Genomic DNA, 25,458 nt, shown 5'->3' with positions numbered 1-25,458 from the left:
GTACATGGTCTGTTCCTTTGATTTCCTTCAGCCCATAGGGATGTAGTCTATCAGAGTATTTTTTTAAAAATATCTCCCATATAACATGGCAGAAGGAAGCACATTAAAATGGGCCAACATAAATGCCTTACGAATATGGGGATCAATCAAACAAGAAAAATACTTTGCAAGTGAACCACTAAAAGGAATTCCCCCATTGCATGGGAGAGCAATGCCCAGAAGCAAGACTTCTAAGGCAGGGGTGTCAAACACATTTGTTATGATGGCTGGATCTGACATAAATGAGACCTTGTTGTGCTGGGCCATGTTGCGCTGAGCCATGTGTGTACCTATTTTAATATTAGGTAGCAGAGATATAAACTTTATAAAGGACACAGACAAACACAAATATTTTTTTAAAAAAATTAAACCATGCTTAAAACATTAGCACTCGTTCTTAAAGGTGCTTTCTTTGTTATCTCTCCCATGCAATCCAGAGAATGGAGCAAAGGAAGCTCTGGCTCTTTCCTTTCTTCCCCAGGGGACCAGGAGGGGGAACAGCCTCAGCCAACAGAAGGAAGAGAGACTTGGATCAGTAGCTCTGCTATGTGATTAAGCTAGCCTGGCAAAGCAAGCTATTACACAGAAGGAAGCAAGAGAGAGGGAGAAGGAAGCAGATGACAGCCAGTTGCTCAGGGGCCTGATAGGAGCCCTCTGGGGGCCTGATTTAGCCCCTGGGCCACATGTCTGACACCCCTGTTCTAAGGTCTTGAATCTCCATATCAAGTAATCTGTTTTATCATGACAAAAGCATGCTTCTCTGAAAAAAAGTCAGATCAGCAATGCTAAGCCCCATTGATGTGATTTTCCCTTCAATGTGGGTCAGCCAACAGATAAATAAGATTCATACAGCATATGTGCAATGAGACTATTAGGCCCACTTCTGAAATGAAGGTGCAGCTAAAATTTGAAAGTTGAGATCCACGCCTTTGTGGCTAAACATCTCTGGTTTGTCTCAAGGCATATTGCCGCATAAGATACACAAGCTGGAAGCCCTAAAATTTTCTTAAGAAATTTAGATTGGACACTTCCGACTGTTTTATTAAGGGCAGAAATCCAAATTGGGGCACCATATAATAGTTTAGCACATATTTTATAGTTTTAACACTTTTAAGAACAGCAGATATAAATTGATTTCCCTTCGTATATATAGAAAAAGCAAGAGACTGCAAGTTCACTGCTATTCACAGATCTTACAACTTATCAATATGAGTGGCCCAATTAGCATTACAGTAGAAATTAATACTGAGATATCTGAAACTTTTCACCTGTTCAATGGTGTTTCCTTGTATAGTCCATTTGGGGAGCTTACAGCTATAACCAAACACAATAATTTTGGACTTATCAAAATTGAGGGAAAGTTTGTTCTTATCACAATAAACTAAGAAGCGCATTAGTATCTTTTTCATCCCAACTTTTGAAAGTAAAAAGAGAACAGCATCATCAGCATATAGCAATAGTGGGATGTGTCTCTTTCCTAGTTGGGGTAATGCTCATTAACACAGCTCATAAAGGGTGCCAAATCATTTTTAAAAAGATTGAACAATATAGGGGCCAAAATATACCTTGTTTGACACCCACCATAATTGCAATCTTAGAAGTTAGGTCTTCTTCACCCATACTACTGCCAAGACAAGTCTCCCCCATCATATAATTATGCATTTGATTTTTCCTACCTAAATGCAGAACCTTATATTTATCCCTGTTAAAATTCATTTTATTTGTCTTAGCTCAGTTTTCCAGCCTAACAGGATCACCCTGTATCCTGTTTCTGTTTCCTCCTGTATTTGTGATCCCTCCCAATTTATTAGTAGTAGTACCCCAGGTTCAAAATACTTGTTGCAGCTCCAGGAGCATCATTTTACAGTGTTTCATTATTCAATGCTTTCAGTACTGATTTCTTTACAGTATTCCACCATGCAGGATGTACATGTTATCTTTCCAGACTTCATGTATTCAAAAGGTTAAGCCCATATAACCCAATACAGTCTGCTTTGACTAGCAGTGCTCCACCAGTGTTTCATATGCAGGGTTCCCACCCCCCGGCCCAACTTGCTTGAGATTCTTTTAACATTAGATACCAGGGATTTAACCCAAGACCTTCTTCAAGCAAAAAAACCTCTCTCTGCTACTGAACAGTCGGCCCTCCTGCTTTGTGTCTGAGTTGCAAGAATACAGCTGCCTGTCTTTAAAAGAACAAAAACCATGTGGTAACACCACATGAATGTTACTTTATGTCAGCTTTTCAATAGTTTTAATTATATTTTCGAGTTCGGGGTATTAAAATCAACACCCCCTGCTTTTTTGCAGGCTGTTGTAAGTCAGAGTTTTGGAATCATCCATGTCCAAACATGCTCTTGGATTACTGAAAGGCGGGAAACATTCCTCTTGTGCAGAGCACAGCTGGTAAAGTTGAGAAATGTCTCCCTTTGGCAGAATGCTGCTTACATAACTTTATGTTTTGTTGTATTAACTTCATTTGATGTTTAGAGCCCAAAAGAAAACCTAAACACTTTGATCAGAGAAGAATGTAACTCAATAGGATTTACCTGTAAGGTAAGTGTTTAGGAGTAATCTGCTGTTAGACTACTGCTGCAGATACGAGTGTAGCAAGCCTTAAGTTAGGAAACGTTAAGTTAGGAAACGGGAAAAATGGCAGCGTTTTACTGTAAAAGATCCAATAGAAATAGGATTCCAACGCCATGTAGAAACGGAGGCTTGAGCATTCAAGATACAACTATGGAGATTAGTATGACAGATCTATTAACAAATGGGAAGGTGTATTGTTCAGTAGCGATCCTTTAAATTCTGTCAGGAAACTTAGCTCTGTTTTTATTTTCACTAAATATAAATTGGACTAATTGCTTGGTGGAAAGAAATGATTATGTGAGAATGACTGAAGCAAAACCCACCATATTGTTTAACAAAACAAAAATAGTGGCAGAGCTTGTCTAAACTCAAACACTGATCTTCTCAGTTAAAAAGGAAGAGGTTTGGCAGCTTTGGGGGTCTGAATACCATGTACAGTCACACTTTTAACATATTAAAATGTGTAAATTTAAGTACATTTTGGAATGTACTTTTTAAAAAGGAGAATAATCATGGAATTGCAGGGTTCTCTATATGAGGGAGTAGACAGCAAAATGTTTTTTTCCTACATTGCAAGATAAATCTCTTTAAAATCAACACCTTTTATGTAGATTTATATGGATATTATGACCCTGTCCCCTGCAGCTGCAAGTGTAAAATCTCCCTACATTAAAGGTAAACATTGATGATGTGCCATGTTTTTTGTGTAACTGAGCTGTTCTGTAATATGTGTTCCTCCAAAATTATAATACTACAATATGTGGTAAAATATGCACGAAGGACTGGTGAGAAGCATATCAGAGATGCCCAAAGACAGGGCTGCAGCGCATGTCCAACTAGAAAGTGTGGTTTCGTAATGTAACACAGTGATACTGCTACATTGCCCTGGGCTCTCCCAATTAAAAAAAATCTCATTTTTTTTTAGTGTCAGCAACAATGCCAAGACAGTTAACAAAAAATGCAAAGGAAAAAGGTGTTCCCCTTCATTCACGCACAAGGTACACCTTCCCTTCTAGACACATGAAAAAGATAGTCTCAGCAATGCTTATATCAGGAAAGGTTTTTTTAAGGTTTCATAAAGTGATAAAAAACAGGCTGTTTCTGATTTATGCTGGAATAGAGGGTGTTTTGTGGAAACAAAACTACAGCTAAAAAGCACACAACCAGAGATGCCAAAAAGGCAAAAGAAATCCATGTGGTTTAAGGCAAAGTTTTGGACTTCCATATCTCTGCCATTCTACATCACATTTTTTTTTAAAGTTGCTGGAAGTCTAGCTTGCACCAAGCTCCAGATGCATTCTCTGTGCTAAGATTTTAGACAGATGGATTAAACCATCTTAAATTTATAATTAAAACATTTTCTAATTATAAAGGCAGAATATTGTAAAAAGGAAAAATCTGTGGTCAAACTATTTCAACAGTTAAAGTTGGCATTACAGCCTGATGGAATGATAGCAATGGGAACCTAGTATGGATTTAACAACAGTAATGGGAAGCAAACATTAGTTATATTAATGCTGCAATCAAATGAGCTGTTTGATCTGATGCTGTTGCTTGTCTCCTCTGGATTAAAAATGCCTGTTCAGACTGTATCCCATTACCTAGTCATCGGTGCTCTGTTCTCAAAACTCCCCCCACCCCATTTTCCTGACACTGGAAAAAGTCCAGTCTTTATGGACTGAACTGGTCTCACTGCACATTTCCTGATGTCTGAACTCTCTTGCAAAATCAAGCCATTTAGGAAGTCAGATTGCACATTTCTGTCTGTGTGCCATTTTTAAAAATCCAGTTAGCGATGTGCTCATAAGCTGATCTTTGCTCCAGGGTTTTGAACTATCACTCACATGTTTCTGCACTGAAACACTCTGTCAGGATCAGGATAATTGTTTTTGAGCAACAAATCACTTCCCCCCCCCACACCGTTTCTTGGAGTTGGAAGCCCATCAAAATAGCCCCTAGTTGGCAGGCATCCCTAATTCGGGGAGACTTTGGTAAAGCTAGAAAAATTTTAAAATCCAGGCGGCCTTGCTTTTGAGTAAACTTAGTCTTAATATCTGCCCCAAAAGTGTGTGCAGGGCTTTCTGAGCATGGACCTTAGCTAAAGGGGGATGGGGGGGGGCGTGGATGTTAACCAGACTAGAGAGATCAGTTCCCCTGGAGAAAATGAATGCTTTGGAAGGTGGACTCTATGGCCACTGTACCCCAATGAGGTAGGTCCCTGTCCTCCACAGGCTCCATCCCCAAATCTCCAGTTTCCCTTCCTTGTTGCTGGCAACCCTGCTACACCTCCCACTTTCCTGCATGCAAACTGTTAGCAGAAAAAGGGTTTTCTGGTTTCAGAGTTCCTGTTTGAGAACATCCCATGATTTGACACAAGAGTAAATATACCAATCAATGGAGCAACTCTCATGTAAATCTGCATGATGCTTACACTCACTCACCCCCCCTCCCATATTCCAAGGAAGCGAGGCAAAGCAAAGGAGGCTGAGAGGGGCTACAGTACTTGGTGGAGCAATCATGGAGCTGTCAAAATTGAGTGGTGCTTTGAATAAATGCTTCTGCGCATGTGTGAAATACAGTTTTTAAAAAGGATGCTGTCTGGCTGCCCACTCTGTGGTTACAGCGCAGCAATAATCTGAGTGGTCAACTATGAAGTGAGTGCGTGGTGAGGTGGGTTAAGTGGTGGCATGTTTAGACAAACTTCTCCAGAACAAATAACATCAGATAAAATAGATGCACAGCAGAACTGCACCAAGCCTGTTGTTTGACCGCAACCTAACAGTACAAGCTGCTATGTATTAGTTTGAAGTGACTTTTTGTGTGGAGCAGGGCTTATCCTTGAGTTTCTGCTTTTCTTATGCAGTGAACTGCATCCCTTACAAGAGGCAAAAAATGTTTAATGTAAAAGTTTACCCTGCATTTGAGATATCCTTCTTGGTAAACCCAGACTTGCTCATCGGATTTATTATCTTCTGAAACCTGCATTCTCAAAAGGTTCAAGTCATCTACATTTCCATCAGTTGATATGAATTGTCCTGTTTCTTTGTTGCGAAGTTTGAAGTATACTTGTTTCTGTGAAAAGACCAGAACGCATGCATTATAGTATCTGCAAGCATTGTGCCCTATTGTGCTAACTTCAGTACCACTACTGCTAACTTCAGTACCACTACTGCGTAATTTTCTCAAGTATCAGCATTCCTGGGTGCAATCACTCCTCTACCATTATTTACATGTAGCTTAAACTCACAGCCACTTGGATGTTACTTCTATGAAGTAAAAGAGTGTACATCATCATGTACTTCAGACAAAAGTGTGTTAAAAACTAATTAACCCATCTGTGGAGGTAGACAAGTAAACAGCTATTACAATTTAAGATACTTTATTGGTAAAATGTGCGAAATTTATGAAAGAGAAAAAAACTATGCTGAATCACAAATGAGAAATGAAAAGAAGCTAAATTTTGACTAGCAAAAGCACACAAAAGCCTTGAGTACTTTAGGTAAGAACCATTAAATTGTGTATTGCTAACTGGACAAAAGAATTATGAGACCGTAGCCTTTGATGTTAGAAAATACTGTTCACAATAATTATTCATAATAATATACAATAATTCACAATAATATTCAATGCATGGTCACAAAGTATTAAGCACTGTCTTAGTGATTCTATAGTGTTCAAATTTATCTCATAACTGTCCACTTGAATGTCAAATGCTCCTAATTTACCTCCGTTCAACCCACATCACAAGATATCTGACCTGAGTGTACTGTAAATATTAGAATACAGGAGCTTCTAAATTATATAATTTAGTCATGCTAATCTTTTTGAGGAAGCAATGTAAGTTCAGCTCAAACACACACACACAGAGGCAGAATTATTAACTGGCTTAATAGGTGCAATGAAGGTAACCAAGCCATATAGATCTAATTTTCTTTTTCCAAGGAGATTAGTGTTTGTACTATGCAATTTCATAAAAAGAGAACTTACATCGAATACCAGAACAAAGAATAAATATAAAGAAAGCTGATCAGGACACAGTTATGGAACATTTACTCATGTTTTCCCATTCCAGAGTGGGCTGTAGTTCTTACCTGTAGTAAAGGTCGCAGGGAACCTACTTTGTGGAAGCCACTTAATGCATGCCAGTTTGGTATTTTTTTAGGTTTTAATAAAATTTGCCGACCACTGTAATTATTGTGTTCATAAATAATCCACCTGATAGTAAAATATACATATATATTTATATGTAATTTCTATAGAATACTGTATATGAAGTAAGGCAATCAAAATCATTTTTAAAATGTTTGCAACAATACCAATGCACAGAAATTATATAGGCTGCAATCTTAAGTATGTTATTACATAAATCATAGACAAATCCTTCTTAGTATGAACATCTAGGTTGCAAGATCTAAAGCAAGATTGTGTTGAATACTGGTTTACATTCAGCACGATAAAGCTATTGTAATACATGTTACTTTAAAAGGGCTTACAATAGCATAGTGGTGCCACAGGAAAAGGTAAGAGCTGACACTCCCTTCACTTCTCAGCCCTGTAAAGTATTATACTAATTGTCTAATATATGAATTCACAGCATTAATATCCTGAAGTGCTTCAAATAAATACACAGTACAGATATATTTCTTGACCATGATTAAGCCTTGGCTGAATATCTAAATTACAGTTAAGAACTAACCCTACACACTGCCTTATAGTTTGTACAAAAAAACATTTCAGGAGTGTGTTGAACTTGTGCCTAAATATCATATAAAGCATCAAAGTACCAGAACAGATTTTGGAGACTTAGAACTGGTTTTCTGGAAGACTGTTTTTTAAAATACACAATTTGCTATTGTCCACTTACAATCACTGCCCCCAAGGTAGGACACTGAAAAACCTCAATTCAGACATAGACCAATTTCTCACTCACCCTTACGTCCATCTTCTCCGTGCGGCGTCCTCCTGATTTCCCACTATTTGTGCTGGGGCTGCAGCAAACATCGCGGTTTTCGTGCAGGAAACGGAAACCGCTAAAAACCAGTTTCCATTTGCTGCGCGAAAACTGCAATGTTTGCTGCAGCCCCAACTCAAATGGTGGGAAATTGGGAGGATGCCGTGCGGAGAAGACAGACGTGATGGCAGAGTAAGGTGAGTGTGAAAATGGCCTGAATTTAGCGATTAAGACAATCTTTAACATCTTCATAACTGTAGTTCAGATGAAAACTAAACTGCATGTATTCAGACAGATTGCCATCAACATGTTCTTCCCCAGTTAGTTAGGATGGCAACAGACAGTCTCTACTGACAGCAAGGCTATAAGCAGCAGGAACAAATCAACCAATTAAGCTGAACACAGGACTAGTACTGTTGGGCCCCTGGTGCCCCCTGGGGGTCCCCGATGTGGCTGTTGCCCCGACTGGGCCCTTGCTCCTGCGGTCCCCTTGTTGGGGCTGGCCACAGAGGCCTCAGAATTGGATGGGGCTGGGTTACATCACCCAATGCCTCCGTTCCCAGGCTGTGCTTTGGGTTCCCATCTCTCTCTCTGTGCTGGCAACCCTACAGCAGCAGCAGCTTGTTTCTTTCTCCCTGGCCTCTCAGCGTGGCTGCCTTTTATGCTTCCCAAGCTCCTTCCCCCCTTGCTATCCCCTGCCCCTGGCCAGCTCCGCCCTCCTCCAAAGGCTGGGACGCTGAGGAGAGGCGTCCTTTGGCGTTCCTTCCCCAGGGGCTGCTGGGGCGTTGTTGTCCTGGCTGGGAGACTGAGCCACGGTGGCTTGGGACAGGCTCCTCGGCTGGTGCCAGGGCCTTGCAACCGCCCGGTCCCCAGCTGGCTGTCGTTGCGGGCGGGGCTGAGCTACTCCCGGCGTGTGCTGGGCCTGGCGCGGCCAACTCTGGGGCCCTTGGACTTTCCCGGCGGTGGTGGTGCTCTGGCTCCCGGCCAGCAAGTAGGTCAGGGCTGGGCTGACGTTCCCCCTGCTGTCTCATGGGGGTCCATTGGGAGCAGCGTCGGGGCTTCTGAGACGGCAGCGGGGGAACCCCCCCAGACGAGTCCAATCCCAGGCAGGGTAGAACAAGTACCTTCAGTAAACTGAGGCTCCCCACCCCACTCCCATACTATCAGCATCAATAAGGAAAAAAAAACTGTCTCATTTCTAAAAGCCTTTGCCTCATAAGTTCTGCTTAAATCTCAGTCTCACTCCATGGCCTCTAATATGTCATTATTCAGGCTCAATTTCTCTTGTGCAAACTTATAGCAACCTACTAAATATCATTTACTAGTTACTTTTAAGTCTACCAAAACAAATCCCAATGTTTGAAAGTTAACTTACATGCCACCAAGAACTTGTATTGAAGCTATATGAGGATTGTAGCCAAGAAACTTGAGGTTTACAATTTCTGTAGTAAATTCCATTTTCTTTCCCTTAAAGTTTTCCTTTTCAAAAAGGGTTATGACTGGCTCAGAAAGTTCCTGTTTTAAAATAAAAAGTCTCATTTTACATCAGTTGTTGGGTGTTCATGAAGCAATTTATTATTTTTAGCTAATTAATCGAGGGGAGATTGTGGGATTTAGGGCTTAGCTTGGTTAACTATTAGAATTGGCAGATATGGACAAAATTAAGAGGAAATAGACTGGTAAGGGCGGAGAGGGTTGGGAAATTAATTAACTGTAGGATGGTGATTTGTGTGATAACTGGTCTGAGGCTGAGGCGGAGACCAGTGGGGGGATGACCGGCCTGGGGATTCCAGTACTCCTGGGGAGGGGAAGGTATGATGGTGGGAGCAGACATTGTTATAAGGGAAGGAGACAGAGACATGGAGGTGCTCGGCTCCCTTCCATTCTGTGTCCCATCCCGATGGTGGCAGGTAGTGGGGTCAGGTTGAACTACTCGCATCTGTCATTGGTGTTATGCAATGCCAGGTCCATAAATAATAAGAACTCAGTCCTCTGAGAGTTTCTACTCGAGCAGGACATGGACCTGGCTTGTGTGACTGAGACCTGGGTGCGAGACGGAGAGATGGTAGCTCTCTCCCAAACGGCTTCCACGGGGTACTCAGTCTTTCACCAATCACGAACTAGCGGGCGGGGGGGAGGGGTGGCCCTATTCATACGAGAGGCTTACTCCTTTCGGGCTCTCCCGGTATTGAATGTGGTGTGGAATGTTGGGAAGGGGTTGGCGATATAGCTGGTGTACCGTCTACCTAACACACCAGTCAACGCCATCTTTGATGGAGGCCGTAGTAGGCTGGGCATTGGAGTACCCAAGGCTTGTGATCCTGGGTGACTTCAATGTCCATGCTGATGACGCGACCTCCAGTCAGGCGATGGACCTAGTGTCATCCATGGCGGCACTGGGACTCTCCCAACTTGTTACAGTGCCCACTCACCAGGTGGGGAACATGTTAGATTTGATCTTTACGGCAGGGTTCTTGATGGATGATATTACTGCAGAAGCAGTGCCATGGTCAGACCACCTTGCCCTTAAGACTCGTGGGGATGTCCCACCTCAAACCCGTTTAGGCGGCGAGCATATTTTGGCTCGCCCGCAGAGCCTGATGGACCCAGAGTGGTTCCAAATGGTTCTATGGGATCCCTGGACCCCTGGCTATTCTCTTGATGACCTGGTTGAATCGTGGCATAGTCGGCTCACCAGAGCCATTGATGAGATCGCACCTTGGCGCCCTCTGCACCCTCGTGCTAAGCTGGCACCGTGGTATATCCCAGATTGCAGCAGCTGAAATGAGGGCTCAGACGACTAGAGAGGCAATGGCGGCGTACTCAAGACGAAGTGACTAGAACATCCTATAGAGAGTTTATGAGATCCTATAAGATGGCAGTCAAAGCCACAAAGAAAGCTTACTTTGTGGCCAAGATTGCGTCTGCAAACTCGCGCCCGGCTCAATTGTTTAGGACAATTCAGACTCTTACAACATTGCCACAAGGCAGGCTAAACGCTAGGGAATTGGAGATTGGCTGTGAGGCTTTTGTGGAATTTTCTGCAGATAAAATCTCGTCACTCCATCGTGACCTCCCCGCCACATTGGAGACAGTATGTGAACTCGAGGCCCCATGCCTGTCTTCTGGACCAATTCTGGATTGCTTTGGCATACTCAGCCTGGAGAAGTCGACAGAATTCTCTCTACTGTACAACCAACAACTTGTGATCTGGACCCCTGCCCCTCCTGGCTAATTAAAGCTTGCCAGAGGGAGCTTAGATGTCCTTTATGGGACATTGTAAATAGATCCCTCTCGAAGGGGTTTTTTCCAACGCCTCTAAAAGAGGCTGTGGTCTGTCCCCTCTTGAAAAAAGTTACACCAGACCCGGCCGAATTGGCAAATTACCGACCAGTCTCAAATTTACCCTTTTTGGGTAAAATGATTGAGAGGGCAGTGGTGTTACAGTTACAGAGTTTTCTGGATGATGCTTTCGTTTTAGACACCCACCAATCTGGCTTCCGCCCAGGTCAAGGGACAGAGACAGTGCTGGTCGCCCTGGTGGATGACCTCCAGCGGCATCTGGATCGAGGCAGCTCGGTGGTGCTGATGTTGTTAGACCTATCAGCTGCCTTTGATATGGTCAACCATTGGCTACTGACCCGCCACCTCGCCGATGTGAGGATGCAATGGCTTTCCTCTTTCCTTGATGGTCGGGGACAAAGTGTGGCAACTGGGGGAGAACTGTCCTGGAGGCACCCACTTAACTATGGGGTGCCACAGGGGGCGGTGCTCTCCCCGATGTTGTTTAACATCTACATGCGCCCCCTTGCCCAGAGGTATGGGTTGGGTTGTCACCAATGTGCTGATGACACCCAGCTCTATCTACTGATGGACGGCTGGCCTGACGGTGTCCCAGAAAATCTGGATTTGGCGTTCCAGGCTGTGGTGGGATGGCTCAGGCTGAATAGGTTGAAGCTAAATCCAACAAATACAGAGGTCCTTTGCCTGAGTCGGGGCGGTCTGGGTAGGGAAATCCCCCTCCCAGCAACTGACGGTGCACCACTGAAAGTGGCGCACAAGGTCAAAAGCTTGGGGGTGCTGCTGGAGCCTGCCTTAACAATGGAGGCCCAGATAGCAGCCACTGATAAATCCGCTTTTTTCCATCTTAGACGGGTGAGGCAGTTGGCCCCCTTCCTGGAGCGTGACAACCTGGCAACAGTGATCCATGCAACCGTCACCTCGAGGTTGGATTACTGTAATGTTCTCTACATGGCCGAACCTGTGCCGAACCCGGAAACTGCAGCTGATGCAGAACACGGCGGCCAGGTTGTTGTTGGGGCTCCCTAAGTGGGAGCATGTACAGCCGGGGCTATGGGAACTGCACTGGCTGCCAATAGTGTACCAGATTCGTTACAAGGTGCTGGTTATTACCTTTAAAGCCCTATATGGCTGAGGACCTGCCTACCTTAGGGACTGTCTCTTCCCATATACTCCCCAGAGGGTGCTTTGATCCGGTTCAGAAAATCTACTGGTAATTCCCGGGCCGAAGGAGGCCAAACTGAAGGTCACCAGGGAAAGGGCCTTTTCGATCACTGCCCCCCACTGGTGGAACCAACTCCCAGAGGAAATGCGGGCCTTGCGGAATCTTGGTCAGTTCCGCAGGGCCTGCAAAACTATCCTCTTCCAGCTGGCCTTTAATTGATATGGAGCCTACATCATAGATGGAATACCGTTGCACTGTAAAATCTAACAAGATAATATCTAGATCTGAGCACTAAATGATATGTTGTTTTAATCTCTAAATATATAATTTTATAGAATGTACTATTTTATAATATGTATTGTTTTAATTCTGTGAGATTTTATGCTGTGAGCCGCCCTGAGCCTGCTTTGGCAGGGAGGGCGGGATACAAATCAAATAATAAAAAAAATAAAATACAGATACTATGGTTTTTCATTCCTGGACAGTAGATAACAGTTCTTAATTAGTATACCACCATTATGCCCTCTACAAAAAAAACCACTGTTTTCCAGCACTCTGGATTGTGTGTTTAACCAATTTTGCCACACTGGGAATATTTGTTTTGTCTGATTCAGCCCCCCCCCCCCCCACAAAAAAATAAAATAAAATAAACACAGCACTTGCAAAATTGCTTTAGCTGATGAATTTAGAGAAATGAAAACTAAGCCCACTGATACAGGACTGGTTAGATAAATGGGCAGGCCTGCTTATTACTCATGAAAAAATTATTCAAGGTGTGGGATGAAAACTGGAAGGAGAACAAGATGATTACTTACAGCCACACCTTCCATTCTTTGCTGGTATTTTCATGACTCAGCAACATCTATAATTGCAGAACTTCCCCTACAGCTATCTGGATAAACAGGTGTGACATGAATTTTCCAGCCTATAATTCTTTAAACACTTGGAATACTTAAAAATTTGGCATTCTTGAGCTTATATTTTACATTCTTCTTCTATGTATTCCATACAAAAAAGGAATTTTAGGACTGAAATCAAAGAATGATGAATTGACATATTAATCTGGGGCTCCTACAGGAGTTGTTTTGCAATGTTCATGTTATGATACATGAAAGGTGTCTTCAGCATTCAGAAAGTTACTACAAGCCCAACTAGATCATGCAGCACAATTGTAGGAGTACTTGGAAGTTCCTGATGAAAAATATGTGCTTTTTCCTGTGGGAACCCAGTCTTGCATATTGCACAACCTGCTCTTCTCAGCATCATCCAAGAACAGACACCAAGCACAGACTGCAGGAGTCCACAAGTCTGGATTGTGCAGGATGTAATTTTTCAGTCTCTGCAGTTGTCTTTCCATTTTAAAACATTCAGATGTAAAAGTGAATAAAGTAGACTCACTTTCTAGATGTGCTGTACTAATCCCCACAATGCTTCAATTAGCTTTTCTTTTGTAGTTTTCTAGATTATAACAATTAGATATCAGATGTGCCATTTAGTGGGGCTTATTTGTTAAGCCTGATCAACGACAAAATGAGTAAACATTCAAAGCAGGCTTAACTGAACTGAAAATATACCCCAAAACCCCTTATTGATATTTTCCAGGTATACTTTGGCTTCCTAAATGGATCCAAGATTTTTTGGGAGAACTCGGGTGGGAAACCTCCCTCCAAATCCTGGATATATTCAGGAACTGCTGGCAAAACCAGGCTGCTTAGCAGAGCCCCACAGCTCTGCCTGTGGGTAGAACACTCCCCCAAAGGATCAGCTGCTTAGTGGGCTCTGATCAGCTGCTTGGTGGGCTCTGTAGGGCAGTCCAGTCTAAACCAGCTCCCCACAGGATTGGCTCCTAGGCAGGCTCTGTTGGGCTGTCTGGTCTAAACCAGGATGCCCAGAAGAGCCTGTGGGGAGAGTTCTTGCAGGATCAGCTTCTTGAAAACTCTTTTGGGCAGTCCAGACAGTCCCATCAAAGCTGCCTCTCAGGTTTTTTAGTGGCTTCTCCCCACCCATTGTTAAAATTAGGGATTTCCAAAGAATGCTGCACTTTACTGGTATTGGGATTCAGGGTTTTGGGTTTTTTTAAGAATCATGAATTTGTTTAGGTCCAATCGACCCAAACTGAAGAATACCAAGGGAAAAAATTGGACATTGTGCAAAAGTGCATTGCTATTCTTGTCAATGGACAAAAGTGATCTAACTGTTCAGATTAATATCTATCATATTGCTAAACACAAATCTTTAGCTTCAGGAATGACTCTGAGATGCCCAAATGTGTGTAGTTTTTGATAAATAAAGAATAGATCATTGGATTGATCTTTGAGTCTTCACGGTTGAGGACCAAAGGAATATCTTACTGTAAGCGTGTTAAGGAATGATAAGAGTTGCCCTAAATTTTCACTTCCAAAAAAGGGTGCAAAAATGGTTTTCAGAAAGTAAGGTATGTGTATTTTCTGAATGTATCTTTATTCATAGCTATCCAAGCTACTTATTTACCTCTCTGTTGCATTTCCACTAACTTGGTTCAAAATTTAAATAACGGTTGAAGCTTTAGATCTCTAATCTTTTAATTAAATTAATTAAAGGTTGTAGCTCTATCTTTCAGGAATCACAAAATATGCTCTGAAAAAGACTGTTTAGCTATTGTAACTATTACAATGAGATTTTATTGATATCTAAAGTTACTCACAAACCGCGAGAACTGTTGTGCAGTAACAGGTGCCAATTTTATGGTGGCACATCTATACTTCTTTCAGCTAAGTTATGTCAGATTGCCTGTATGTTTTGTTTGTTCCTAGAACTTGCACTGGTGAGCAAGTCAAGCTTTCCTATTACATTTGCTTATTCAAACATTTTTCAAACTTACAATATTTACAACTTGTAAAGACTTCAAGCAATTTTGGGGTAGACAACCCATTGCAGACAGATCAGGATAGGCACCTTCTTCTAACACATACTGATTACCAGAAAAGTCTTCCTTGTCATATGCAATCCAACTACAAAAAATGAAGAAAATAAGAATGTAAAAATTCCTGCTCTGAAACGAGAAATGTCAACATGAGAGGGGAAAAAAGTCTGAATAGGTTCTTCCCAAACAGAGCATAACGTGGTTTGAAAGCTTGCTGAAAGAATGCAGGGTCAAATGTATTAATGATGGCTGGTGAGATCACTATGATGTGTTAAGAGTCAATTCACAACCTAGAGTATGTAAAATATTTTCTTCCATTTAGTTTATTCAAGAAGACAGAGGTTACTTTCAAATCTGCTTGAAGTGATTTACAGTACATTCCTAAGCGGAGCTACACCCTTCTTAGTCCACTGAGGTCAACTGGGGTTGGAAGGTGTAACCGTGCTTAGGATGGCACTGCTAAACACACATGCATTTTATTCCAAAGTATTCATTTCCAAGGCACCCAGTGTTCTTTCAAAATACTTAGACTTCATTCACTCATCAAAGAAGGTTCAAAGCACTCTGACGTTAAGCTCACTTTTTAATGCACATGTGGCCGAAGAACAGCAAAGACTGACTGGCTGCTGCATGTACCTCTTCATCACCTCTTTCTATTGGGGCACCTCTTTCTATTGGGGCCAGTTGGTGGGATGCCTTAAGAGAAGGAGCTTTATTTCTTACTTACTCACCTTCTCCCTCACCACCAGCTCTTTTTTCTCCTTTAATCACTGAGGACATCTTGCAGCCAAGTGCCCAAGATAGAAGCAGCCTATCTCAGACAGTCAGTTATGGGGTTCTGCATTCCCCCCACAGGAAGGAGGGAGGTGGCAGCAGCTAACTAGTGCACATTAACAGTATTGAATAAACTGCTATAACTACACATATCTTTGAATACGCCTCAGGGGTATTCATTGCACTGTGAGCCTCATTTTGATTATTGTCTTTCTGCTGCTTCAGCATGTTTCCTTGTTTTAACCTAGTTACTCCCTTAAATTGCAGTGTAAATTAAATTGCAAGCCCCAGCCCACTTCATGTCAAATGCAACAACCAGTGGCCCCAGATGGGAGTATGCATCAACATCAACAGCCCATTCAGTGGGGTCCAGATGATATGCATCTGCTTTTTGATTAGAAGATTGCTTCTACAAGCTTGACTGTTTGATTGAATACTTTTCATGTTGAGCTTCATACTCACCTGCCAGACAACACCTTTGAAGATCTGGCAGTAAATGAGTCATCAATCTGAGAAGTGTCTTTCTCAAATACTTGACTTCTACCCTGGAACTCTGGTTCTGAAAATATCTGGACCTTTAAAGATAACGCACCAAAATATTCAGCTCTATATTTGTAACACCCTTCTCCCAAATTTCAGCTATTAAGCAGATAAATCTAAGATCACTTTTATACTGAAGTATACATACAAACACTTTTTAAAACAGAAAAATATATGTAAGTTTATAAAATTATACACAGCATATATCTTTAAATAATATGACACTACATAGTAACAGGTTCAAAACTATTTTACTAGAATGACCCAGCAGTGGAATTTACCTGCTGGACAGTTTTTCTTCTTTTCCGCAGATGTACCATATCTATGTGATGATGTCATGTAAAGAAACATTCTCAGAATATGCTTCATACTTTGGATTTATCAAATCTCTGAAAGAGAATTTCCAAAGTCTGAACATCTTCTGCTGGGGGAGGGGAACTGGTCCTGCATTTCATCATCATCATCATTTATTGATGCTCACCAACTGATCATAAGCATATAAAAGATACAAAATCAATTTGAAATACAGATCCTACATTTGAAGGGCCAGGGTTAGATGGGAAACATGAACATTAGCTATACATTTTGTCTTATAGTTCACAGAAAACTGGACAGACTTAAAATATCGACCCCTCTGGTGTATTGCCTTCTCCTGGCCAGCAGCTACATACAGCATTCTTTGTGTATCTTTTTTACTGTCCCACATACACCTGCTCATCTGCACTACCATATTCAAAACAGTTTGTTTAGCTTACACGCTATATTTCTCACATAAAATTTTATAACTGTTACCTTAAACTTCCCCATACAATCACTGGTGGTATCCTAAAACATAAAGAGAATAAAGAACAAATAAACAATAAATATGATGTAGAAATTATTGATAAAATAAACTGTCACTTGAGGGAAAAGACAAAAGACTTCCTTACCAAAACTATGGGTTGAACTGAAGATATCTTACAACTCCTACCTCCCCAAGTCTCATAATTGGGGTACATTCCTTTATCGAGTATGTACTGCTCTCCTGTGAAGTCTGGATTTTCATAAGCCACCCATCTGGAGAATAAATTATATTATTTTGGTGTACAGTCAAGATTTACAAGCACACTGGTTTTTATTTCATCAATTGCCTAATTTATATTATTCAAATACATTATATCAACCATTTTGTTCTGAATGTTATAGAGAACTGACTGATATTAAACACTTAGTTCAGCTAATTTTCTTTTTTTTTTAAAAAAAAAACTATTTATTTTAGCAAATAAAGTTTACAATCCTGTAACAGGAAGGAGCAGTATCAATGACTGTACATAACAGAGCCAGTACTTTAGAAATTAATGTTACTGGAACTGATATTGTATGACTTCTTAAAAATGTTGGCAGATAGAAACTTAATGCCATGGAAAAAAATCAACAATGTCAAAATATCATTTTTTGCTATGATTATAATGGCTTTAATACTTGAGAAATAATTTCCTGAGTCCAGTTTGTTGCTCAGATTTTGCTGATTACATTTCAAAGATAAAGTAGCTTCTTTCATTCCATGTTTCTTAAGTGAATCTATCTGGTCATGTTTTGCTCTTCTTGTATTGTAACACTTATCAATCTATCACTGCTTACTTTAAGATACTTTAATTTTTCCTGCACATTAAATGTGAAACCAGTGCTTCAAATACTAATTTATGAAATGTTCCTATTCTGAACAGCAAGATTTTATTTTTCTCTGTCCCAAAGAGGGCTAGATAAGTAACACTCATACAGTGAAATACTTTAACTTATTTTACCTGCTACTTTGGGGACACAAATACTTGAGATGGGAAATGAAATCTATGTGGCATCATGGCAGTTTTGTACAGCCTTCCAACTGATACTTCATATTGTATAAATTCACAGTTTGCTCTGATTCTGACTCATGTTTGTCTAACCAATTTCATTTAATGCCTTGCCACTTGAAACATAGAAAAACACCCACACTGCTCTGTAAACTGCTTAATCAAAGTGGCAGAAGAATGAGCAGCATGTTGATCAGAAAGTTCCACAGATAACAGGACATGTTTATAATTGTACAACAGCAGTTTTTAAAAATAAAAATCACTTGGCCAGTCTCTTGGACATATACACTTACACTGAAGTTTTCACTCAATATCACAAAACATTCTAGTGAACATGTATTCCTATGCATGAGAGCCCAGGGAAACCTATGACTTTTGGAAGGAGAACCTCAGAATAAACAATGAAGAGGAAGTAAGGGAAATTTAGACATCTGTTGCAGAAATGAACATTTACAGTGTTTACAGTAAAATATATGCAAAAGAAGAATGAATTTTAATATGTCACACACTAATAATAATAAATACTCTGATAGTGCTATTTCATAATACCACATATGATGTTTTTAGTTTCAATTTCTAGGGAGCCATAGAAGAAATAACACTGATATATTGAGTGGTTTTAGGAAAGTAAGAATGAGATGAGCAAGTCCAGTGGATCACTCTGATCTGCAAAGTTCATTATCCTTACAAGAAGCTAATTAATTGCTGAGAAATTAATTATTTGATTAAACAGAAAATAAGCCAAAGGCACACATAACCCCAGCAAGTGAGTATTCCTTAATCTACAGTCTTAGGAGCTCCTTCCTGGGAATAAGCCCCACTAAATAAAATGTTTACTTCTGCACCAAATAAAACATTTACTTCTGATTAAACATGCATAGGAGTGCACTGTTAGACACACAATCTGTGGTAAGGACAAACACGAAGATATTGTACATTGTAGATATTATGCATGCTTAGTCTGTTCTTTATTGATCAGCACCTGCCATCCTGCCACTGTCTAGACAACTTAGTCTTTTCAAAAATGGGTCATACAGTCTCCTACTTCATTTCTAAGCTCGTCTGGCTTGTGTGTAACTATAATGATAACTGTTATGTTGACCAATATCTATTTATGCCTAAAGAAGCAAAGTTGAGATACATCTGACTTTTAAGGACACTAAACCACAAGTCTGTACCTACATTTGACAAAGAAATCATGCAAATAAAAGTTCACAGTATATCTATTTCCATCTAGCAACTAAACTAACCTCCTCTTCTTGATCAGGTGGTGTAATAAAAGAAAATCTTTAGAGATTGCCATTCCTTTTATAGGAGTGCTGTGTATAACTACAACAGGTGAACAGTTTATTTTTCTATAATTCTGAGAGTTAACAAAAGCTAGAACACACAGCATTTATCATTGTTTTTACGTTCCACCAAAGAAGCTGTGTATATTTTCTCAAAGCTTGAGAATAAAGTCCTAAATCAAAGTATCCATTCCAAAACAGTCATAGAAACAATTATGGGGGCTACATTATTATCTTCTGTAACCCACCAGGATGACTTGGCTACTGAACAAATACATTTTTTAAAAAGCAATCCAGAGCAATAACGCAAAGAGGACAGGTCTGAATAAGTGCTACTTCTCAAAAGACACTTCTCAAAAACTGAGTTCTACTAACAGAGAACAAGTTAGAAAGGATACATATGTATATAAACTGCAGCCCTTTCCTTCCAAATGCACATAAATCATAATCTGGAAATTATCAGGTTCCTTTTTATGGCTTAAATCATATGGAGTATTTCCATGGGTGGGATTATTCACAAGAATGGAACTTTGCCTACTTCCCTACCATGATGGCCTGAAATGCCCCCCAGAATCCTGTTCTTGAGGTCCCCTGTCCCCCACAGATAATATCTTGAGGGGCATTTCAGGCAATGGTGGAAAGGAGAAGGTGAGAAAGCTGCATTCTCTGAGCATGTATCCCTCCGTTCATGCAAATACTCCAGATATCTAAGTCCTTGCTTTGCTCACAACCAGGTGTAAACTGAGAAACTCATCTATGGAATCTGCTATTCTGCAGAGATTTTTAATGTCATTCCTGTCCATAGCAGACAGTGGGTTTCTGATCTAACTGCAATTAGATCAGAAACCCACATTTTAAAATTGTGAATCAAATGACCCAATTTAAGGGTTAAAACTTTTTTCTCTAATACTTATTAATGTGCCAAAATCAACCATTAAAATGAAAACGAAGCAAGACAGCTGACTTACACTCCACTTAAAACATTTATGGATTGTGTCCTCAGTCCATAGCCAGTGTCCTTCAAATTGGAAATAATTCCTAATACATTTATACTGGAACCTTTAGTCCCAAAATCTTTTTCAGTGTACATTATCATGTGCGGCTGTGTCAAACTCTATGAAAAGAAAACCAACAGAAAACAATCAAGACACAGAAAACACAAAATGACTTTGCCTGAAATTTAATATCATCACCTCTGTATTAATAAACAGGGTGCCCTGTGTTCCAAACTCCCAAAGTTTGCAAATAAATCCTACTTTTAAAAAAGGTGCTAGCATCCAACAAACACACATAGATTCTCTCTCTCTCACCCACACACACACACTTACTTACTTAAATTACTTACTTACACTTACTTAAATAGCAGGGACCTGTTGTGCAAGAGCCTAAGATAGTCAGCAAAACTTGAGGGCACAAAGAAGCATGCAGTCTTGAGTCCTGCTCCATCATTCATGGGCACAGCACCGTTGGGCCGTGCCCATCACAATTTAAAGGGAGGTGGTTTATCTTACAAGAGATGTGCCTCCAATGCTCAGTGCCTCCCTCACACCACCCCTCCAAAGAATCCTTTAATTCTGAAGGGTGCACCAACTTCAAGGCCAACTTGAAATCCTCAAATGATTATTTAAATTGAGATGAGGAAAGCCTACTTGCAGTTAGCATTACCATATGGAAGAGAGAAAGCATTCATTTTTAGGCACCATGCTGTACTTTCTAAGCCAAACATTCCCTGCTGTAAGATTTCTTTTAACAGCAATGGCAAATGCCTGCTTGAAGTTTTAAAGACTGCAGGATAAACTGGATGTGAATCGTAATGCACGTACAAACACATATAAGGTCTATCTATATTTTACCATGTCTGACAGAATGTACACTGAGAGTCACATCCCAACAATTACAGGAGGCACATCTGGATTTCTTTGACATCAAGGTAGTATGGATAGAGAACACCAATACTGGGATACACATTTGGGTGCACAATCACTTTATGTGCATTGTTCTTGACTAAAATGTAATATGAACACAAAGACTGCCTCCATGTGCAGCTCTTAACTAGACAGGGTTAAAGGACTATAATATGGGATGCAGCAGGCAGGTAACAATAGGGGGAAGATGGCTAATACATTTTCTCATTTGCTTCTACAAATATACTGTGAGTCTAGGCAAAAACATGAAGGCGGACAAAAGGCAGAAGGAAAATACAGGAAGTGGTATTTAATTTTTTAAAAACTTACCCCTAGAACAGGCTGTAGTGACTGCACCTGTTCATCATAACCACCCCATTCCATCCATTCTCGGTACTCTCCTTCTTCCAGCAAATACTGATGCCCAGTAAACCCTGGCTTCTCATAAGCAACCCAGCTAAAATATTTAAAATGATTAAAAACAGAAAATGAACTGCATGATAAAGGAAACATGAAAAAAATTGTAATCTGATTGAATAAATCCCCCAAAAATCAAAATAAAGATCAAAAATGGAAATTATTGGAAAAGTGCAAACGAAATAAGGGACATGATCAATTATTTCAACTGGGAGAGATTTAACCACTCAGCTCAGCAGCAGTGTGGAGAACTTGGCCCAACCAGAACTCTATCCTTGCCTTTGTTGGGCTGGCTCTTCTGAATGGCTGAGGACAGCACTGTGTGTGTGCATGTGTGACACTTTATGGCTGCCCCCCCCCCACACACTGAGTTGCTCCTCTAGTGCTGATGGACACAGTCCCCCATGTGCCTCTGTTCCTCATGATGAGAATGAGGGAGAAAAGGAGCACTTGGGTGACTCTGTAAACACACAAGGTCCCATCAGGAAGGCAACAAGGCGCCTCCTCAGTGCAGATCCCCAGCTCACAGGAGCAGAGTGCTTTCTTTCAGCATGTCAAACTTGCAGCCCAACCTTGTGCATTTGTAGGCAAAAGCCATTGCAGTCAATCAGGTAGATAAGTGCATTGAGGACCACAGCCTTGAGATTGACATACTTTCTTGGGGGAGGGAACAGGAGTTATTTCTGAATAAACATGCAGAAACATAGCAAAACTATGTAGTCTATGATAGAAGATCCACAACCCTCTAAAGATCAGTCCTGAACTTGTTAACTGAAATGTAAATCCTACTGAAAGAAAAAGGGAACTGGTGTCGTTTCCTAGTTAGTTTTCTGGAGGTGAGATTCAGGTGCCCAACATTCTTGTATCATTTCCCTGCCCACTCATTCATAGCCAGGTGGGAAGATTATGGCTGGAGCTGCAGGGGCTGGTTCATTTCACTTGGCCCACATAACAGTGGAGTTAAGTGGAGTTTGAGTGGAGTTAAGCTATGGTGCTTAATTCTCTCCAGCTGAAATAATTGATTTAAGTGAACTAAATCAGCAACAACAGATTAAAATCAGCAATTTTTAACACATACACATTTCAGAATCAAGCAACATGAAATGAGTTAGGTTTACTAATAAGCATCCTCTTACAATGTAGCATTTATATTGTTGGCACACTATGTGGCTCAGACATTAAACCAAACCATTGACTGGCATGGCATTACACAAGCGAGACTCAGCTTTTGCACTTCTTTCCTCTAAACTACTCCTCTCTGTACACTGTGATTTCCACTTTCACTTTTCAAACCAAACCACAGTTGCTGTGGATGACCTCCACTTTACAATCCAACTCAGGGGTAGAATTCTAGCAGGAGTTATTTGCATATTAGGCCACACACCCCTGATGTAGCCAATCCTCCAGGAGCTTACAAAAAAGAACCTTGTAAGCTCTTGGAGGATTGGTTACATCAGGGGTGTGAGCCTAATATGCAAAGGAGCTGCTGCTACAATTCCACTTCTGATCCACCTTGATATTTTGTTGTAAGTCTACACTCTAAACATGCTCCAGAGGCTACAATGCTATAAAAGATGGGCCAAAGAAACATTACAGGAGATGAGTAATCTCTTTCCCCATTTCAGAGCACTCCAGCTCACAGTTATGATGATGAATTTGGCTCAAGTATGAACAAAAAGTTTAACACATGCCATTCTAGTATGCCATACCTAAAAAGACTGGGGCTGTGATCACACACACAAACTAATGCACTTTCAACACACTTTGCAACTGGATTTTGCCAGTTCACAAACCAAAATCCAGTGTAGCCATCCAGCCATCTTGTGGATATTATGACCCATAGTAATGTAGCACCTTTTATCTATTTTAACTAACTTATTTATTATGTTATTGATTTAAAATTGCTGTTGTATTATATTGTTTTATTGAACCATGGATTTCCATGCTTGTGAGCCGCCCTGAGCCCGCCTTTGGCGGGGGAGGGCGGGATATAAGAATAATTTTTTTATTATTATTATTATTATTATTATTATTATTATTATTATTATTATTTTGAAAGTACATTATTTAGTATGTATGATTGCAGCCTATGAGACCCAAAAACCTAGATAGTAAATTCTTTCTCTTGAAGCAGAACAAAGACAGATAGAGACACACGGGAGTCTACAAATTCTAAGGACATAAGATCTTTTAAGTTCTTCTCCTTGCTCATCTTCCTTGGATCAACTGCACTAAACCTTTATTTAGGGACTCTATCTTGTCCACATGGCAAGGTAAAATGAGGAGTCCCAACTCTGAAAATTTAGGTATCAATAGACTTTTAAATTAGGGTTGCCAATCCCCAATTGGGGGCAGGGGATCCCCTGGTTTGGAGGGGCCCCCCACTTCAGGATTAGTGGAAAGCAGGGAGGGGAGGGAAATGTCTGCTGGGAACTCCATTATACCCTATGGAGACCAATTCCCATACTCCCAATGGAGAATTGATCTGTGGGTTTCTGGGAGGGCTGTTTTTGAGATAGAGGCACCAGATTTTCAGCATAGCATCTGGTGCTCTCCTCAAAACACTCACCAAGTTTCAAAAAGATCGGACCAGGGGGTCCAATTCTATGAGCTCCAAAAGACGGTGCCCCTGTCCATTATTTCCAAATGGAAGGAAGGCATCTAAAAGGATCATGGTCCCTTTAAATGAGATTGCGAGAACTCCCTTTGGAATTTAATTGTGCTTATCACACCGTTGCTCCTGACTCCATCCCTAAAGTCTCCAGATATTTAATGAGTTGGATGTGGCAACCCTATTTTAAATATTTAACCTCAAGATCTGCTGGTGTAGTTGTGTCATGATCCTATGTCCACTGTGGCCTACAGACTCCAGGGAAGTTGTATTAGAGCAGCAACCAGGCCTACATTTCCCAGGACCCCTTCTGTCCCTCTGATTGGGTAGGCAGAAATTTTGGAAGGAAAACTTGTACAGTGGAGAACAGAGGGGTGGGACCTGGGAGGACTTGGCCCCACTGACAGACCTCTTGATGGCATCTGGGGTTTTTTTTTTGGGGGGGGGGGGGTTTGCCACTGTGTGACACAGAGTGTTGGACTAGATGAGACACTGGCCTGATCCAACATGGCTTCTCTTATGTTCTTATAAGAGGCCTAGCTAGAGGAGGACAGGTCTTCTCTCTGGAAAGGCTGAGCTAGAGAGAGGCTGCAGCAGGACAATTCCCTCATCCAAAGAGCGGTGGGTAAGTTGGAAACAGAAGAGGGAACGTGTAGTTAGTTACATCAGGGTTTTTATTTACTTTGATCACTTTTACTGTTTTTCCCTTTTACTATTGCACTAATAATTTTACAACCAACCCATTTGTTCTCGAGAACTTACAATAAACTTATTATTGTTATACTGCCTGGGTCCTCATGTCTCTTCAGTCACAGAGGAAGGTATTTGCTGAGAAGGAAGACAGAGGGGTTGGGTGGGTTCTCTGGGCACTCCCAGACAGACCCATACCAGAGCAGTGGCAGCCTGTCAAGGCTCTCCCTGGTTCCCTGAAGTGTGATAAGGTGAAAAGTTCCATCAAGTCACAGCTGACCCTGGAATGTTTTTAAGGCAAGGGACTAACAAACACAGTTTGCCATAGCATGCCTCTGCACAGCGACCCTGGCCTTCGTTGGTTGTCTCTTATCCAAGTACTAACCAGTAGTTAGTTCTAACCAGGGCTGACTGCTGCTTAGCTTCTGAGATCTAATGAGATTAGGCTTGTCTGG

General features: G+C 41.0%; 1 protein-coding gene across 2 annotated transcripts in view; it reads right to left on the bottom strand.

The window, feature by feature from the left end:
* The window catches only part of CRYBG1 (crystallin beta-gamma domain containing 1), a 164,309-nt gene that overhangs the window by 5,155 nt on the left and 133,696 nt on the right, over positions 1-25,458 (bottom strand). For both annotated transcript variants that reach the window (XM_060237652.1, XM_060237659.1), the window contains 9 exons: positions 21,616-21,742; positions 20,350-20,495; positions 17,190-17,316; positions 17,053-17,085; positions 16,183-16,295; positions 14,905-15,034; positions 8,955-9,094; positions 6,720-6,843; positions 5,542-5,700 (listed from right to left, as the gene is read on the bottom strand). In XM_060237652.1, the coding sequence (XP_060093635.1) occupies positions 5,542-5,700; positions 6,720-6,843; positions 8,955-9,094; positions 14,905-15,034; positions 16,183-16,295; positions 17,053-17,085; positions 17,190-17,316; positions 20,350-20,495; positions 21,616-21,742 (1,099 nt within the window). The remainder of the gene's footprint in view (positions 1-5,541; positions 5,701-6,719; positions 6,844-8,954; positions 9,095-14,904; positions 15,035-16,182; positions 16,296-17,052; positions 17,086-17,189; positions 17,317-20,349; positions 20,496-21,615; positions 21,743-25,458) is intronic.

Source organism: Heteronotia binoei, chromosome 1, assembly GCF_032191835.1.
Source record: "Heteronotia binoei isolate CCM8104 ecotype False Entrance Well chromosome 1, APGP_CSIRO_Hbin_v1, whole genome shotgun sequence".
Lineage (NCBI taxonomy): Eukaryota > Metazoa > Chordata > Lepidosauria > Squamata > Gekkonidae > Heteronotia > Heteronotia binoei.
Note: the sequence above shows the minus strand (reverse complement) of the source record. Positions and strands in the feature narration are given on the sequence as shown.